Genomic DNA, 19108 nt, shown 5'->3' on the forward strand with positions numbered 1-19108 from the left:
CATTGAGTATTCAGGGAGTAGGATAATATATAATCCAAGAGTAAGGCAACATTTCCATAACAAATTATAGAATGACTCACTGAATAAAGTTTTTAAGATTCTGCTTTTTTGAGGTCTCAAAGATTACAGCTTTACATTGAATTAATTTTTTAGTTGTAATGTTCTTAACAGTAGAAATCTTGTCGGAACTCTTCAACATACATAGGGTGAGCACAGTAACAAGTCTTACAACACCAGGTTAAAGTCCAACAGGTGTGTTTCACCTGTTCACCTGAGGAAGGAGCTGTGCTCCGAAAGCTAGTGATTCAAAACATACCTGGTGTTATAAGACTTCTTACTGTGCTCACCCCAGTCCAACGCCGGCATCTCCACATCATACACAGGGTAGATAGAGGTTTGAAGCACTCTGTTGCGAATAGCAATTGATATCAGATCAATTCTTGGTTTTAATTCTGGGACTGATAGATTTATGTTGCTCAGTGGTATTCAGGACTTTGAGGAAAAGGCTGGTTTATGGCATTGGCCCGAGATCAGCCATTATTTCACTGAATGGCAAAGCAGATTTGAGGATCTAATTGGCCTGTGACTATATTTCTGTTTTCTGTAACACGCTTTTGTTGAAACACAGCATGACCTCTGACTAATTGTTAACAGCAGCCCAGAAGACCAGCTATCATTGAGATAATGTCTAATTCTTACAATTCAAAGATATGCTTAAAAAAGGCGAATCATGTAACATAAGCAAGGGAGGGGTACTGATACATATGTTCAGAGCATTTGAATAAGACACGTTTGCTTCACATTAGTGGGAGGTATATTTTGTGTCATGAAGGATATTCATTTTTCAGTGTTCACAACATTTCTGTTTGAGTATGTGCAACTATTAGAAATGAGCATATGAACATCTGGTCTCCCAGCTGTTGAGAACATGGAACACAAATGAACTGCCTGATTTGCTGACTACTTCTTACGTATTCTTTAGATAACAACAGATGGAAAACCAAAGATTGTTGACCTCATTGATGTCTCAGGAAGCGGAGATGTGGATACTTCCACGGTGCTGGAAGTTAAGGATGGCATTCTAGTTGGCCTCTCAGGAAGAACTCTGAAGGTACCACTAGGTCACTTCTGCACTGTTAACGTAGGCACAACATTGTTCAACACTTCCTCTTGTTTCAGCAATGAGAATGCACACACTAATAAAACACTAGTACCATGCTGGAAGTATTTTATAGAGTTGGGTTTAGGATTACAAGGAGTGTATGGCAGAGACTTGACTTCTTTGGCTTAACTGGTCTATGCTGCTGTTTATGCTCCACTCAAACCTCCCACCTTTCTTCATCTAACCTGTCAACGTGTATATCTAACCTCCCATAATGTATCTATGCTATTTGACTCAACCGCTCCATGTCTCAGCACTTCTGTTCTAACCACTCTCTGGTTAAAGAGGTTTCTCCTGAATTCCCCTGGATTGATTAATTGTTAGGTCTGTTGTGTGAGAATCCCAATAATTTGTAAGACTAAACTACAGGAATGATAACACTGACTAATAGGTATCTTTTATGCTAAAACAAGTTTTAATTTAAGCACAAAATCAATCACATTAGCAAAACAGTAATGGCCTTTCAATTAACAGTTAAAACAGTTCTTGAGTAAAAGGAAAAAGAAAACCCCTAGCTACAGCTGCCACTGTATATTCCAATTAAGCAACCCAATACAATTCAAATAGCCACATATACAGAAACCTCACAATTTGGGTTACTTGCTTATTTGTGCAGACCTTTGAAGAGAGAGAGACCCTTTCAGGAACAACCTGAAAATCGTTTTGTCTTGATAATCTTTTATTGTCACAAGTAGGTTTACATTAATTCTGCAATGGAGTTACTGTGAAAAGTCCCTAGTTGCCACATTCCGGTGCCTGTTCGGGTACACGGAGGGAGAATTCAGAATGTCCAATGCACCTAATAGCACGTCTTTAGGGACTTGTGGGAGGAAATCGGAGCATCCGGAGGAAACCCGCGCAGACACGGGGAGAACGTGCAGACCCAAGCCGGGAATCGAACCCGGGTTCCTGGCGCTGTGAAGCAACAGTGGTAATCACTATGCTACTGACTAAAACCCTATGGCAAACTGCTGTTCATTTAAAACCTTATAGCAGACTGCAAAACTACAGACCGACAAAGCTCTTCCCATTAAGTGCATCTGCATCAAAAACATAAAGCATTCTTCTGACTCCTCCCACTAAGATATCCCATGACCTGCTTAGCTAGGAGTAAACACAATCCCTCATATCTACACCCCAGGGACCCCCCAAAAACATAAACAAAAATCCATTAACCATCTGTCTGTAAACAAATAAATGGGTAAAATCAATGATTACCTCATCTTTATGACTCCTTAATCACAGCTTTAGCAAGAGATATTGCCTGTATCTATTTGAAGCCAGGGATTTTAATAACATTACAATAAAACATGTAACAATTTCTTACATTCATCACATAGTGACTATCTTGTATTTATGGCCTTTCGTTTTGGTCTCCCCCGACAAGTGGGAACATCATCCCTGCATCTACCCGATGAAAGCTTATCATAATTTTAATCCCCTCTGTCAGATCACTCCGCAGCCTTCTCTCTTCTCTTTGGTTCTTACAAGTACACATATGTTAAAATATGTTACGATGCATGGGTTAAAATTATTAATCATAAGAGCTGATGACTAAACTGTTACAATGGGAGGATATGTTTACATATAGTTGTGACTTATGTATGAGGTTTCTTAAAGTAGTTGTCACTCATCCCCTTGACTCAGAATCAAATGGAACCCACCACTGACGAGTGTGGGTATGAGATTGCTAATGTTTCTGATGTGTTGTCAGTTTAACTAATGTTGCAAGCTAATCAGCTGCCTTTGATCCTGGTGGTCTTAGCAGCATTCTGTAGGAATGTGGAGTAGGATTGAGATATGTGTCATAAATTATGCATATGATATATTCAATTATGACTGTAATGATTTGCATAATCTGGCTCACATTAGAAAAGACCCAGCTACAGTTCAACCATCACCATTACTACCATGCAGTGACGGGTATTCCATCCTTACTGTTTAGAGATAGTTTTCACAAATATAATTTTTTTGATGACAGCATTTGATGTCTTGCAGTTTGGGATTTAAAAGCCCAGTTGCCAAAGTTGTCTTGGGAATGCTGGCCCAAATATTTTTTTCAAAAAAATGCTTCATTAATGCTGCATATGGATTTTGCTAATTTCATACTTTGCAAGTCAGGTACATTTGGTGCAGAACTGAGACATCCGCTGACCCTGCCCGAGTAACAGGAAAAAGACCATCATTAGTTATTCAGCACTGGAAGGCACTGTGTTAAGCAGATTAGGTGGTTGCTTCCCAACCCGTGTGAGGCGTAACTGGGAAGGTTATCAATGGAGGGAGTATGTGGGATAAACAGTGGGCTAAACAGCTGGCTTGTAATGCAGAACAATGCCAGCAGCGCAGGTTCAATTCCCGTACCAGCCTCCCCGAACAGGCGCCGGAATGTGGCGACTAGGGGCTTTTCACAGTAACTTCATTGAAGCCTACTTGTGACAAGCCATTATTATCATTATTATTAAGGCCCTAACAAATGATGGAGATATTGTGCCATTTATTCAGTGTACAACCTATCGAGGACCCAAACTCAGAGATTGCTGTGTGTGATATACCCTCTGCATTGTGTAATGCTTGTGTTTTAATTTAGGTGCCACCAGATTGGATTAACCCTTCTTCGAAGTACCACATTGGTATAAAAAATGCATTTGAACTCTACCCCATAGCCCTCAAGGAGAGAATTCAGGTGAGGTCTTGATTTGATTTGATTTGATTTATTGTCACATGTACCGAAGTATAGTGAAAAGTATTTTTCTGCGGCCGAGGGAACGTCCACAGTACGTACATAGTAGACAAAAAGAATAATCAACAGAGTACATTGACAAATAGTACATCGACAAACAGTGATTACGGTGTGGAACAAGGGGCCAAATAAAGCAAATTCACGAGCAAGAGCAGCATGGGGTGTCGTGATCAGAGGAGAAGAATGAGGTATGTGCACAAATGCGTATGCGTGGTGTGTGTGCGTGAGCATGTGTGTGCGCGCGCGTGTGTCAAGCTGCTGCTCTATGCCGTGCACATTAGATTACTTCATTAAGACAGCTATTTTAAACTTTCTTTCTGCATTTAATCAATGCAATATTTAATATAAGCATTATTTTTCAATGCTGACAATTTATAAAGAAATAATTTTGATGGAACATTGTTTGGGATAGACTCTTTCCTATCAATGAGCTAACATTGCATTTTAGATCTAAAGGATTGTAGATGTTTGCAGCACAGAAAGATTCGCCTAATGTTCTGGTCCTCATTCTTTGTTTTCTTCATGACCTATTTTTTTTCCTCTGGCCTAATTTTGTGTGTTTACGTACTTTTACAAACAGCAAGAAAGACGGGAGAAGCAGTGGGACCCTTCCCATCGTGCTGCTGTGGCAGAAGCTCATCGAAGACTGAATGACTTCAACAAAAAGAGCACAAAGCTAGCTCAGGTACCAAGCACTAATTTGATCATGAAAAATAGGAGCAGGAGTAGGCCATTTGGCCCATGAAGCCTGTGGAAGGAAAGGAAGTGAAGCCATATTGGTGTCGGCTCAATTGGGGCTGGTCAGTTTTGAGTTTGTGTTAAAATGAGTGAGGGATGATCCAGTTCATCACCAATTAGCAGACTACCCCACAAAGCGGACGACCCTCTGGGAGGTGCACTGCAGGGCACCACCAGACCGGTCCAGGCATCAGAATTGCATCTTGAGCAGTCCGATGCACCGCTCAATAACAGCCCGGGTGACAACCATGGGCCTCGTTATATCAGGTCTCTGCATCAGTCTTTGGCCTCCACACTGCTGCTCTCAGTTAGGACCTCAGCAGGTACACCTTATCCTTCAAGAGCCGCACAAGTTCTCGCTCGAGCCCTAGAATGATCTGTTTGCATAGAAGTTCAGGGCTGTGTTGACCTGTATGATAAACGGGAGCAGGTGTCCTCCTCCTCCACGAGGTGCCACATCGGTGAAAATGTGGCACAGGTGCCATATTGTCTCTTTGTTGAGACGCAGTCTCCTTTGGCACACGCTGTTTGTCATCTCTTAGAAAGACCAACGATGCCTGTACACCTTGGGTAGTCGCTGGTGTCCCCTTCTGGTTCCTGCTCAGACTGATGGACAGCCGGGTCTTCAGAGTGTGAGGCAGCCCCCTGCACCTTGAGCCTGCGTCGACGCTGCCGCCGCATTCTCTGGCGTCTGATTGCCTGGACTGCCACCTAAGCCGTGAGGTCAGTCACTGTGGGACTGACATAACCAGCCATGTTTTGTATATCTGTGAGGAATTGGTGAAGAGAAGAAACCGTCAATCAATTAGGGCTTCCACCCCGGAACGCTCAAATCCCCAAGCCTCCCACATCCTTCCGCGTCCCACCTTCTTTGAGTGCCATCCACCGAACAAGTTGTGATGGAAAACCTCGCTCTGCACCCTCTCCCCGGGGCACAGCAGGAGCCCCTAGGCCCCAGCTCCCTGCCGGGAACATTAGGGAGACCGTGCTCAGGTGCCCTTCCCTGATCCACACAATCACCATTTGGTCGCGAGGATATCCCCAGTGCTGAGTGTTTCATTGATGGCTGTTGCCTCTGGTGCTGACACTTATAAAGTTCAGGCAAATTGTTGAGGCTTCAAAATTTGATTGAAATGTGATGCTTCAGCACCCCGCCCCCGACTAAGCGCAGCACCCACCCACCCATCCCACCGCACCCCACCCCCCCATCCCTCCGCACCCCACCCCCGAGAGCACTAGAGTAACAGCTGCATGCCAGAAAATGGAAATGGCTACTCACCACCCTTCGCAGCCATTGCACCTGCTTCATGTTTTTAAAAAGGAATACTGAACAACGCCCGCCTGATTTCTCACTGGGGAGCCGGTTAATTCCCGGGAGGCCGTTGCATTCGACTTCAATCTCTCGAATGAGATAGAAATGAATGTAATTGAGAGTTAATGATCTGCTCGCCATATTTAGGCGTGATCCGGAACACTCCCATCGGGAGCAGGTCAGTTGGCCTTTCCTGCTATTTAACTGGTGAGCACAGATCCGTGCCGGGCGCAATGCGGTGGTTAAATCGCGCCCCTTATACTTGAAGTTTCCTCATTTGCAAGAGCAATCTAACAGGGCTATCACCCTGAGAAATTAGCAGCATTTAAACAGTTGGTCTCTGCTGCTTGACTACCTTTGAGGGTCACGGGCATGCTCAGACATCTATTCTCATGCATGTGGAGGGTGTCCACAGGATCCAAGCCACCTTGTGAATTAAAAAGCAAGACACAGAGATTCTCCTGACTGAGATAATGTATTGACATCCCGATTTATATGATTTTTTTCAACATTATATGCTCTTTTTGAGACAAATAAAAGAAACTCATTAACAAATAAACTCCTTAACTAATTGAAAGCCCCTTTAGGGGATTTATATGTGCACAAAGAACTTAATTAAGCAAAGCCTTTCATCAGTGCAGCTCAACAATATAGTATATATTCGGCCCATCGAGTCTGCACCAGCCCTTGAAAGAGCACCCTACTTAAGCCCACACCTCCACCCTATCCCGTAACCCAGCAACACCACCTAACCTCGGCAATTTAGCGTGGCCATCCACCTAACCTGCACATCTTTGGACCACGGGAGGAAACCGGAGCACCCGGAGAGAACCCACGCAGACACCACACAGACAGTGACCCAAGCCGTGAATCGAACCTGGGACCCTGGAGCTGTGAAGCAACGATGCTGCCCACTGTGCTACCGTGCTGCCCGGTTAACTTGATATTAATAGCGGGGCCCTCTGAACTTTGGGTGAAACTATAGCAGGCTTAAAATCTGGCTTACTTTCCATGTGCGGAAACACACACATTTTGTTCCTGGTTCCCAGCAATGTTTGGACTTAAGGCAGCAGCTAGATTGTCAAAGCCTTGTTTGTGCTGTTGGTCTTATACAGGCTTTTACACAAGTTGCTCGTGAAACCTTTTGTGGGATGTACACTTATTTCTGAGATTGCTATATTATTGTGTCACCATCATTTTACTGTTTGACCCAAACCAAAACTGACATGGGCTCAGGACCAATTTACAGGTGTACCTGCAGAATTAAATTGTACTTCATAAATCAGTTCAACATTAAGGAGGGCTTGGTTTGACACTTCAATGATGAAAATAATTACCAATTTGGACATTGAGACGAGGGGCTTTCAGAATTTCAGACTTGTTTGAGGGCGAACCCGACCAGTTCTTGGTTTATATTGTGCATTTTGTTTTTGTTGCTGGATTGACCTAGGTTTTGCATTTGTAGGTAAAGAATTTTGTCAACGGGAATGTCAGCCTAGATGATGCACTCAGGTTTCCAGAGTGGAATTTGATCCAGGAACATTCTCACTCAGAAAGAACTGGCTTTTTCCTGATGCCCAGTGTGAATTCTATGTATCCAAACAGCTCAACACCCTTTGTTATAAATGACCCGTCACTCGTAAATTATTCTTCATTATCCTATTTCAGTTGGCCTTCACCATGCTTTTTCCAACATTAAATGGCTTTTGCTAATGATCTGGTTACGAACAATGTATTTCCTCACTCTGAATACTGTTCGGCCTCTAACAGAATGAGGCAAAATCTGTAAGTGGACATTGTTCCTGGTACGTGGTCTTGTGTGGATCACTTGGTGACAGTCGACAGGCAGTTTTTACTCTGAATTCCCAGCATCTGCACAGTGATATTGGGTGCTTCTGGCTAACTACAAGGAAACCCTAATGCAAATAAAAGAACCAAGAAAGCTAGTGCTTATTGCATTTTGTCACAATGGATAGAAACATAGAAAACAGAAGCAGGAGAAGGCTATTCGGTCCTTTGAGCATGCTCCGCCATTCATTATGATCATGGCTGATCAACCAACTCAATAGCCTAATCCCGCTTTCGCCCCCATATCCTTTGATCCCAGTCATCCCAAGTGCTAAATCTAACTTCTTGAAAACATACAATGTTTTGGCCTCAACCAATTCCTGTCGTATGCGAATTCCACAGGCTCATCACTCTCTGGGTGAAGAAATTTCTCCTCATCTCTGTCCTAAATGGTCTACCCTGTATCCTCGGACTGTGACCCCTGGTTCTGGACACGTCCAGCATTGAGCACATCCTTTCTGCAACTACCCCGTCTAGTCTTGTTAGAATGTTATAGGTTTCTATGAGATTCCCCCTCATTCCTGTGAACTCCAGCAAATCCAATCCTAACCGACTTAATCTCTCCTCATACCTCAGTCCCGCCATCCCAGGAGTCAGTCCCTCCATAGCAAGAACATTCTTCCTTAGATAAGGAGACCAAAACTGCGCACAATATTCCAGGTGTGGCCTCACCAAAGCCCCGTATAATTGCAGTGAGACATCCCTGCTCCTGTGCACTAATTCTCTTGCAATGAAGACCAGTATACTATTTGCCTTCTTTACCGCCTGCAATATCTGCATGCTTACCTTCAGCGACTGGTGTACGAGGACACCCAAGACTGGTTGCACATTCCCCTCTCCTAATTTATGGCCATTCAGATAATAGTCTGCCTTCCTGTTTTTGCTACTAAAGTGGATAATCTCGCAATTATTTAAATTATACAGCATCTGCCATTCATTTGCCCACTCACTCAACCTGTCCAAATCACACTGAAGGATCTCTGCAGTCTCCTTACAGCTCACCCTCCCACCCAAGTTTGTGTCATCTGCAAATTTGGAGATATTACATTTTGTTACCTCATCTAAATCATTGATATATATTCTGAATAGCTAGGGTCTGAACACCGATCCATGCGGCACCCCATTAGTCACTGCCTGCCAATTTGAAAAAAAGTCTTAATTCCTATTCTGTTTCCTGTCTGCTGACTAGTTTTCTATCGATTTCAATACAATTATATGCTAATCTCTTATGCCAAACTTTGCCAAAGGTCTTCTGAAAGTCTGAATAAACGACATCCACTGGCTCCCTCCACATTTCTACTAGTTACATCCTCTAAGAATTCCAGTAGATTTGTCAAGCTTGATTACCCCTTCATAAATCCATGCTGGCTCTGTTCGATCCTGCCACTGTTTTCTAGGTGCTCTGCCATAAAATCTCTGATAATGGATTGTAGAATTTTTCCCACTACTGACGTCAGGCTTATGGGTCTCTAATTCTCTGTTTTCTCCCGACCTCACTTTTTAAATGGTGGAATTACATTAGCTACCCTCCAATCTGTAGGAACTGTTCCATAGTTTATAGAAGCCTGGAAGAGGACCACAAATGCAGCCACTCTTTCTAGAGCTACTTCCTTAAATACTCTGGGATGTAGATTATCAGGCCCTGGGGATTTATCAGTCTTCAATCCTACCAATTTCCCCAACACGAGGCAGCACGGTAGCACAGTGGTTAGCACAGTTGCTTCACAGCTCCAGCATCCCAGGTTCGATTCCCGGCTTGGGTCACTGTGCGGAGTCTGCATGTTCTCCCTGTGTCTGCGTGGGTTTCCTCCGGGTGCTCCGGTTTCCTCCCACAGTCCAAAGATGTGCGGGTTAGGTGGATTGGCCATGCTAAATTGCTCTTAGTGTCCAAAAAGGTTAAGTGGGGTTACTAGGTTACGGGGTTGGTGTGGATGCGTGGACTTGAGTAGGGTTCTCTTTCCAGGGTCTGGTGCATACGCGATGGGCCGAATGGCCTCCTTCTGCACTGTAAATTCTATGATTCTATGAACACCATTTCTCTACCAATATTGATCTCTTTCAGTTCCTCCCTCTCACTAAACCTTGCGCTCTCCAACATTTCTGGCATTTGATTTGAGTCCTCATTTGTTATTTTTGTAAATTTAGATTACCCTATTCCTTTTTGCCAATTAAGGGGAAATTTAGTGTGGCCAATCCTCCTAACCTGCGCATCTTTGGGTTGTGGGGGCGTAACCCACGTAGACACGGGAGTGTCCTCATTTGTGAAGACAGAACCAAAATATGTATTTAATTGCTGAGCCATTTCTTTGTTCCCCATTATAACTTCCCCTCTTTCTGACTGTAAGGGACCTACATTTGTCTTCACCAATCTTATTCCCTTCACATACCTATAAGAAACATTTACAGTCAGTTTTATGTTCCCTGCAAGGTTACTCTCATACTTTATTTTCCCCTTCTTAACCAATCCCTTGGTCCTTCTTTGCTGTATTCCAAACTGCTCCCAATCGTCAGACCTATTGTTTTTCTTGGATAATTTGTCTGCTCTTTTCTTGCATCGAATGCTATGTCTAATTTCCCTTGTAGGCCATTAATTGGTCACCTTTCCTGTTTGTTTTAGTGCCAGACAGGAATAAACAATTGTTGCAGTTCCCCCATGCGCTCCTTGAATATTTGCAATTGCCTATCGGCAGTCATCCCTAATCGATCAAAGCCAACTCACACATCATATCATCGTAGTTTCTTTTACTGAGATTCAGGACCCTAGTCTCAGAATCAGCTCCTTCAATCTCGAGCTTGCTGAAAAATTCTGTCATTATTATGGTCGCTTATCTCCAAGGGATCTCACACAATTAGATTGGCAATGATTCCGTTGTCATTACACAGTACCCAGTCGAGGATGGCTTGTTCTCTAGTTGGTTCCTCAACGTAATGGTCTAGAAAACCATCCCGTATGCACTCCAGGAATTCCTCCTCTACAGTATTGTTACTAATTTAATTTGCCAAATCTATATACAGATTAAAATCACCCATAATTACAGATGTTCCTTTATCGCATGTAATAATCTTTTAATAAACTTTTATTGTCACAAGTATGAAGTTAGCGTGAAAAGCCCCTAGTCACCACATTCAGGTGCCTGTTCAGGTAAGCTGGTACGGGAATTGAACCCACGCTGCTGGCCTTGTTCTGCATTACAAACCAGCTGTCTCTAATTTCCTGTTTAATGCCATTCCCAACATCACCACTACAGTTTGTGGGGTGGTAAACAACGCCCTCCTAGGTTTTTTGCCCCATGGTATTTCTCATATGTACCCATAAAGATTCCACATTTTCAGAGCTAATATCCTTCCTCACTATTGTGTTGATTTTCCCTATAACCAGCAATGCAACTCCACCACCTTTTCCTTTTTGTCTGTCCTGCCTAAATACTGAATACCCCTGAATGTTCAGTTCCCATTCCTGGTCACCCTGCAGCCATTTCTCCGTAATGCCGATTGAATCACACCCATTTACATCTATTTGCACGATCAGTTCATCCGCTTTCTTGCGAATGCTCTGTTCCTTAAGGTACAAAGCCTTTAAGCTTTGTCTTTTTAATATTACTTGTCCTGCCCCCAATATTTTGCATTGTGGCCCTTTTTTTTCTCATTCCCCTTTCTGTCTTTTGTTTTTGTCCTTGTCTCCTCCTCCTCTGATTCCTTTCATTAGTTCTGATCCCCCTGCCGTTTTAGTTCAAACCCTCCCCCAGCCACTCCCGCAAATATTTCTCCGACATCATTCCAAACCCTGCCCAAGTGTAACCTGTCCAGTTCGTACTAGTCCCACCTCACCCCGAACTGGTCCCCAGGAATCTGAAACCCTCCCTCTGACATCACCACTTCAACCACTTATTCATCCGATATATCCTGCTATTTCTACTCAGACTAGCACTTGGCACTGGTAGTAATCCTGAGGTCAGACCTCTGAACTTTCTTCCGAACTCCTTACATTCTGTTTAGAGGACCTCATCCCTTTTTCTACCTAGTCAGTTCTCCAATGTTTAGCATAACTACTGGCTGTTCAATGCCCCCCCCCCCCCCCTCTCCAGAATGTCCTGTAACCGCTCTGAGACATACTTTTCCCCTGAGAGGTCATTCCCTATAACAGTATCCAAAACGATATATCTGTTCTGCAGAGGAATGGCCACAGAAGATTCCTGCACTGCCCTTCTAGCTCTCTTGCTCTGCCTGGTGGTCACCCATTCCCTGCCTGCCTGTAGAGTCTGAGCCTGCGGTGTGACTACCTCTCTCTACGTGTTATCCACGACATACTCTGCCTTGCAGATGCTCCACAGTGTCTGCAGCTGCCGCTCCTGCTTCAAATGCCAGGCTTCTAGGAGCTGTAACTTGAGACACCTCCTGCACACATGCTGGCCCCGGGCACTGGAAATGTTCTCGGCTTCCCACATGGAGCAGAAGGAGCAAACCACGGTGCAGTACCACAGGATATAGATTCTAACAACGCAGAGGAGGCTGTTCGACCCATAGTGCCTGTACCAGCTCTTGGAAGCAGCTATCCAATTTGTCCTCTCATTGTTTCCTATTCAGGTTTTCACATTGAGTTGACTTTCAGTCTACCTCCTGCACTTTCGGGCAATGAAGTCCAGATCATACCAATGTGCTGGGTCCCACTCGCCAGTGTGTAGGCTGTCTTCCCCTTATTTACTCAGTCAAAATGTCTCATTATTTTCAATATCTCTTAAATCTCCTCCTCACTTTCTCTGCTCTATGGGGAACAATCCCAGCTTGTCCAGTCTCATCCCATGACTGAAGTCCCTTGGGCCTTCGGCGACCGGCGATTCTCTGGCCCGGATGGGCCGAGCGGCCTGCCGTTCGTGACCGGTTCACGACGGCGGCAACCACACCTGGTCGCTGCCGTCGTGAACATGGGCGGCAAAGGCCCGTTTGAAGCTTGTGAGGGCGGACGGGAGTGAGCACCACGGCCGTGCTCGGGAGGGGACTGGCCAGCGATCGGTGCCCACCGATCGTCGGGCCGGCGTCTAAAAGCAACGCACTATTTCCCCTCCGCCGCCCCGCAAGATCAAGCCGCCACATCTTGCGGGGCAGCGGAGGGGAAGACGGCCACCGCGCATGTGCGGGTTTGAGCCGTCAGCTGTCGTGACGTCAGCCGCGCACGCGCGGGTTGGAGCCGGCCAACCTGCGCATGCACGGCTGACGTCACATAGGCACCGCCGTCGCGTCATTTGCGGCGTCAAGGCCCGGCGGCCGAGAATAACGGAGCGCCGCTCCTAGCCCCCTGGGTGGGGGTGAATAAGGTGAGAGGAGCGGCCTCCGAGGCCGTCGTGAAACTCGGTCGAGTTCACAACGGCCTTCCCGGGAGCGGAGAATTCCGCCCCTTGTTCCTGAGGCTATTCTGGGGTTGGGGCTGGGAAGTTCTCTTATCCTTTAAGTTGTTAACATGTTGTCTTACAATTGAACTCACCAACAGGAAGAGAAGTTGATCCTGGAAGACCTTCAGTGCCAAGTTGATCAGTTGGACCTACTGGAGAAGAAATACTCAGACCATGGGCCTGTATATGATTGCTTGGTTTGGCAGGATGGAAACAGTTGGAGGTGAATAAATTTTACATCTTCCAGTGTCAGCTCTTCAGACTTTTAACATAATGCACAGTGAATGTACCATCTCACAGTAGCAGCAGTATACACCGTCTACAAGATGCACTGCAGGGACTCATCAAGGCTCCTTAAGCAGCACTCTTCAAACCCATGACCACTACCATCTAGAAGGACAAGAGCAGCAGACACACGGGAATACCACCACTTGGACGTTCCCCTCCAAGTCACTAACTATCCTGACTTGAAAATATATCGCCGTTTCTTCACTGTCATTGGGGTAAAATCCTGGAACTCCCTCCCTAACAGCCCTGCGGGTGTACCTACACCTCAGAGACAGAAGTGGTTGAAGAAGGCAGCTCACCACAACCTTCTCAAGGGCAATTGGGGATGGACAACAAATGCTGGCCTCGCCAGCGAAGCCCACATCTTGTAAAATTGAATTTTAAAAAATTGTACTTGAGGTAATTTCCAACAGATGCAATCAAACGCTTGAAACCAATTGACATTTTCCAAAAGTGAATCTGCATGATAATTAATAATGTGTTGGTCAAATAATTACCTTAAGCAATGACGTAGCAGGATAAATTCTTTATTTACCTCTTGATTGCAAGAAAGTAGAAAAATTTACTTGGAAGCAAAGCAAGCTTTTTCTTAAATTGCAATACTTGTAATATTTGCAGTAATCATGTGGCAGTTCTAAAAGGGAGAATCAAACTATGATCACTTTGTGACCGAATTGTTAAATATTTCCTCTTGTCGAAATATAATCGTATCCTTGAGGTTTTTTACGCTTCTGAGCTGCACGTCATATTTACTTCAACCTATTTGGTTTGAAGATTTTGGATGTTGCCTGCAGGATCTCGCCATTCAATCCTCGCTGCCAGCTTTGGCAGATTCCCACAGCTCAGGCGTAGAAAGACACAAGTACATAGAATTTACAGTGCAAAAGGAGGCCATTTGGCCCATCGAGTCTGCACTGGCCCTTGGAAAAGAGCATTGGCTAATCTGAACTCCAAAAGTGCCTCTCCCGAGCTAGAATGTGCTCAGTGTTAGCAGGTTATCAGAGCAGAGGTTAGTTTGCGCTTTTGAGCTTCAGAAATACAGTGCAAAGGGATACAGGACTCTCTTGGTATGTTTTAAATTTAAATAAAAAGTCAATCTGAAAGCGAAAGCTGAAGGCATGCCCGCCAGTGGTGGGGCAAAGGAAGCTGGGGGTATACAAAGGCCAAAATTGAAGGATCGCAGAAGTCTCAGTGATTTGTGGGGCTGGTTACAGAGTAGGGAGGAGTAAGACCATGGAGGGCTTTGAATATAAGGATGAGAATTTTGAGTTGGAGGCAATGTTCGTCTGACCAATTAGTTTACATTTGACAACAGTTGTTTATGAAAGGCAAAAGTGATAGCTGGAGCATTGGGACCTTTTATTTAGAGAGGATCTCAAATTGCTCAGTGAGTGTATCCCAAAATAATATTAATTGTTATAAATCTCTAATTTGTATTTGAATGATTCGGTATGAATTGTTTCCATTGTCTCCCGAGGGAACCTGTCAGATATATTGACCACTCGCTCACTGATTAGTTTTGAATTTCCTTCGAGCGCGAACTGTGTCCTCTGATTTTCCTGTTCTGGACAAGATGAAACAGTTATTGTGGTTAACATTATCCAGTCCTGAAAAAGACTGTAAAGGGAACAACAATTTACAATATGAGAGCATTGCATGATTGCTCAGTGTACAAACTTGTGGCTGGAATAAGGAGCTTCAAAGCCATACCGCGAGATAATGGCTACCCTGATCTTTTCATTTCACACTTGTGTAACACGCAAGCTCATGAATGGACCTAAGGCTGCCACTTCTGGTCCTGGAAAGTGCTCAGACTACCTCAAATTACACTGGAAGGTTAAGGAATCTCAAACATTTGAGTAACAGGCAAAGCTAGATGTTTCCCGTACCTACTTCTGCAGTAGCAATACAAGTGGTGTTCACCACTAAGTCAAAAAGACGTTCTGCCAATCACACAAATGAGTAATGTGGTATATGGATTTCAGTGCTGATATGATGCCAGGTGTGTAGGCCGTACATCCCAAAGATTGGTGGATTGTATCAGACAGCTTGCCCCTTCCACTGTTTGCAATAAGTACTGACCAACCTGCGCCAATCAGAGCTCACTTGCCAAGCAACCAGCAATCCAGATTGAACAAAGAACAAAGACAATTACAGCACAGGAACAGGCCCTTCGGCCCTCCCAGCCTGCGCCGATCCAGATCCTTTATCTAAACCTGTCTCCTATTTTCCAAGGTCTACTTCAATCTGTTGCCGCCCATTCATATACCTGTCTAGATGCCCTTTAAATGATGCTATCGTGCCCACCTCTACCACCTCCGCTGGTAAAGCGTTCCAGGCACCCACCACCCTCTGCGTAAAAAACTTTCCACGCACATCTCCCTTAAACTTTCTCCCCCTCACCTTGAAATCGTGACCCCTTGTAAATGACGCCCCCACTCTTGGAAAAAGCTTGTTGCTATCCACCCTGTCCATACCTCTCATAATTTTGTATACCTCAATCAGGTCCCCCCTCAACCTCCGTCTTTCCAATGAAAACAATCCTAATCTACTCAACCTTTCTTCATAGCTAGCACCTCCCATACCAGGCAACATCCTGGTGAACATCCTCTGCACCCTCTCCAAGGCATCCACATCCTTCTGGTAATGTGGCGACCAGAACTGCACGCAGTATTCCAAATGTGGCCTAACCAAAGTCCTATACAACTGTAACATGACCTGCCTACTCTTGTACTCAATACCCCATCCGATGAAGGCAAGCATGCTGTATGCCTTCTTGACCACTCTATCAACCTGCGTTGCCACCTTCAGGGTACAATGGACCTGAACTCCCAGATCTCTCTGTATATCAATTTTCCCCAGGACTCTTCCATTGACCATATAGTCCGCTCTTGAATTTGATCTTCCAAAATTCATCACCTCACATTTGCCTGGATTGAACTCCATCTGCCATTTCTCTGCCCATCTCTCCAATCTATCTATATTTTGTTGTATTCTCTGACAGTCCTCCTCGCTATCTGCAACTCCACCAATCTTAGTATCATCTGCAAACTTGCTAAACAGACCACCTATACCTTCCTCCAGGTCATTTATGTAGATCACAAACAACAGTGGTGCGAGTACGGATCCCTGTGGAACACCACTAGTCACCCGTCTCCATTTTGAGGCACTCCCTTCCACCACTACTCTCTGTCTTCTGTTGCCCAGCCAGTTCTTTATCCATCTAGCTAGTACACCCTGAACTCCATACGACTTCACTTTTGCCATCAACCTGCCATGGGAAACCTTATCAAATGCCTTACTAAAGTCCATATATATGACATCTACAGCCCTTCCCTCATCAATTAACTTTGTCACTTCCTCAAAGAATTCTATTAGGTTTGTAAGGCATGACCTTCCCTGCACAAAACCATGCTGCCTATCACTGATAAGTCTATTTTCTTCCAGATGTGAATAGATCCTATCCCTCAGTATCTTCTCCAACAGTTTGCCTACCACTGACGTCAAGCTCACAGGTCTGTAATTCCCTGGATTTTCCCTGCTACCCTTCTTAAACAAAGGGACAACATTAGCAATTCTCCAGTCCTCCGGGACCTCACCCGTGCTCAAGGATGCTGCAAAGATATCTGTTAAGGCCCCAGCTATTTCGACCCTCGCTTCCCTCATTAACCTGGGATAGATCCCATCCGGTCCTGGGGACTTGTCCACCTTAATGTCTTTTAGAATACCCAAAACTTCCCCTTTCCGTGTGACAACTTGGCCTAGAGTATTTAAACATCCATCCCTAGCCTCAACATCCGTCTTGTCCCTCTCCTTTGTGAATACCGATGCAAAGTACTCATTAAGAATCTCACCCATTTCCTCTGAGTTCCTCTCTTGTCTTTGATTGGGCCAATCCTTTCCCTAGTTACCCTCTTGCTCCTTACATACGAATAAAAGGCTTTGGGATTTTCCTTAACCCTGTTAGCCAAAGATATTTCATGACCCCCTTTAGCCCTTTTTATTGCGCGTTTGAGATTCGTCCTACTTTCTCGATATTCCTCCAAAACTTCATCAGTTTTGAGTCGCCTCGATCTTACATATGCTTCCTTTTTCATCTTAGCTAGTCTCACAATTTCACCCATCATCCATGGTTCCCTAATCTTACCATTTCTATCTCTCATTTTCACAGGAACATGTCTGTCCTGCACTCTAATCAACCTCTCCTTAAAAGACTCCCACATTTCAAATGTAGATTTACCCTTAAACAGCTGCTCCCAATCCACATTCCCTAGCTCCTACCGAATTTTGTTATACTCTGCCTTTCCCCAATTTAGCACTCTTCCTTTCGGAGCACTCTTGTCCTTGTCCATGAGATCCATGTGATCGCTATTCCCAAAGTAATCACCGACTGAAACATCAACCACCTGGCTGGGATCATTCCCCAATACCAGGTCCAGTATGGTCCCTTCCCGAGTTGGACTATTTACATACTGCTCTAAAAAACTCTCCTGGATGCTCCTTACAAACTCTGCTCCATCTACGCCTCCAACACTACACGAATCCCATTCAATGTTGGGGAAGTTAAAATCTCCCATCACAACCACCCTATTGCTCCTACATTTTTCTATAATCTGTCTGCATATTTGTACCTCTACTTCATGCTCACTTTTGGGAGGCCTGTAGTAAAGTCCCAACAATGTTACTGCACCCTTCCTATTTCTTAGCTCCACCCATATTGCCTCAGTGCTCGAATCCTCTATCGTGCCCTCCTTAATCACAGCTGTGATATCATCTCTGACGAGTAATGCAACTCCTCCACCCCTTCTACCTCCCTCTCTATCCCTCCTGAAGCATCTATACCCTGGGATATTCAGTTGCCAGTTCTGCCCTTCCCTCAACCAAGTCTCAGTAATACCAATAACATCATATTCCCAGGTACTGATCCAAGCCCTAAGTTCATCTGCCTTACCTGCTACACTTCTCGCATTAAAACAAATGCACGACAGACCACCTGTCCCTTTGCGTTCACCTACTCTTCCCTGTCGACTCTTCCCCTTAGTCACATGGAGTTTATTATCTAGTACCTTACCGGATTTAGTTGCTGCTTCTTTACTGACCTCTAACCTCCTAATCTGTTTCCCATCCCCCTGCCACATTAGTTTAAAACCTCCCCAACAGTGTTAGCAAAAGCACCCCCTCGGACATTGGTTCCAGTCCTGCCCAGGTGTAGCCCGTCCGGTTTGTAATGGTCCCACCGCCACCAGAACCGGTTCCAATGTCCCAAAATCCTGAACCCCTCCCTCCTGTTGCCTTTATATTTGGTGAATTCTTGTGAATTGTCCCGAAGAGTACAAAATTACAAAGCTTTAACAGCATGATATTTTTCAGCAATACTCAAGTTCTGTACTGCCAAACAACTCTTATCCAGTCCCTTTAGAATCCTGAAAACTACAATCAGGTCATCTCTATACCTCTGGGTTCCAGTGGGAACATAACCAATTTAAATAGTTGCGCCCTGTAATGCAATTCATTTGTAGAAACAAAAAAAAACACTTGCCCTTGAGCCTGTTAATCTGTCTCTTAACTATTGCCTTAGTTTTGTATCCAAGAATACTCTTGCCTTACCAAAGCCTGTTAATCTCAGTTTTGAA

The 19108-nt window shown here is 44.6% G+C and overlaps 1 protein-coding gene across 1 annotated transcript in view; it reads left to right on the forward strand.

Moving 5' to 3' along the window:
- Positions 1–19108, forward strand: part of LOC119951295 (tripeptidyl-peptidase 2-like) — a 158648-nt gene that overhangs the window by 14944 nt on the left and 124596 nt on the right. The window contains exons 2-5 of the mRNA XM_038774358.1: positions 983–1111; positions 3750–3845; positions 4483–4587; positions 13286–13410. Coding sequence (XP_038630286.1) covers positions 983–1111; positions 3750–3845; positions 4483–4587; positions 13286–13410 — 455 coding nt within the window. The remainder of the gene's footprint in view (positions 1–982; positions 1112–3749; positions 3846–4482; positions 4588–13285; positions 13411–19108) is intronic.

Source organism: Scyliorhinus canicula, chromosome 17 (assembly GCF_902713615.1).
Source record: "Scyliorhinus canicula chromosome 17, sScyCan1.1, whole genome shotgun sequence".
Lineage (NCBI taxonomy): Eukaryota > Metazoa > Chordata > Chondrichthyes > Carcharhiniformes > Scyliorhinidae > Scyliorhinus > Scyliorhinus canicula.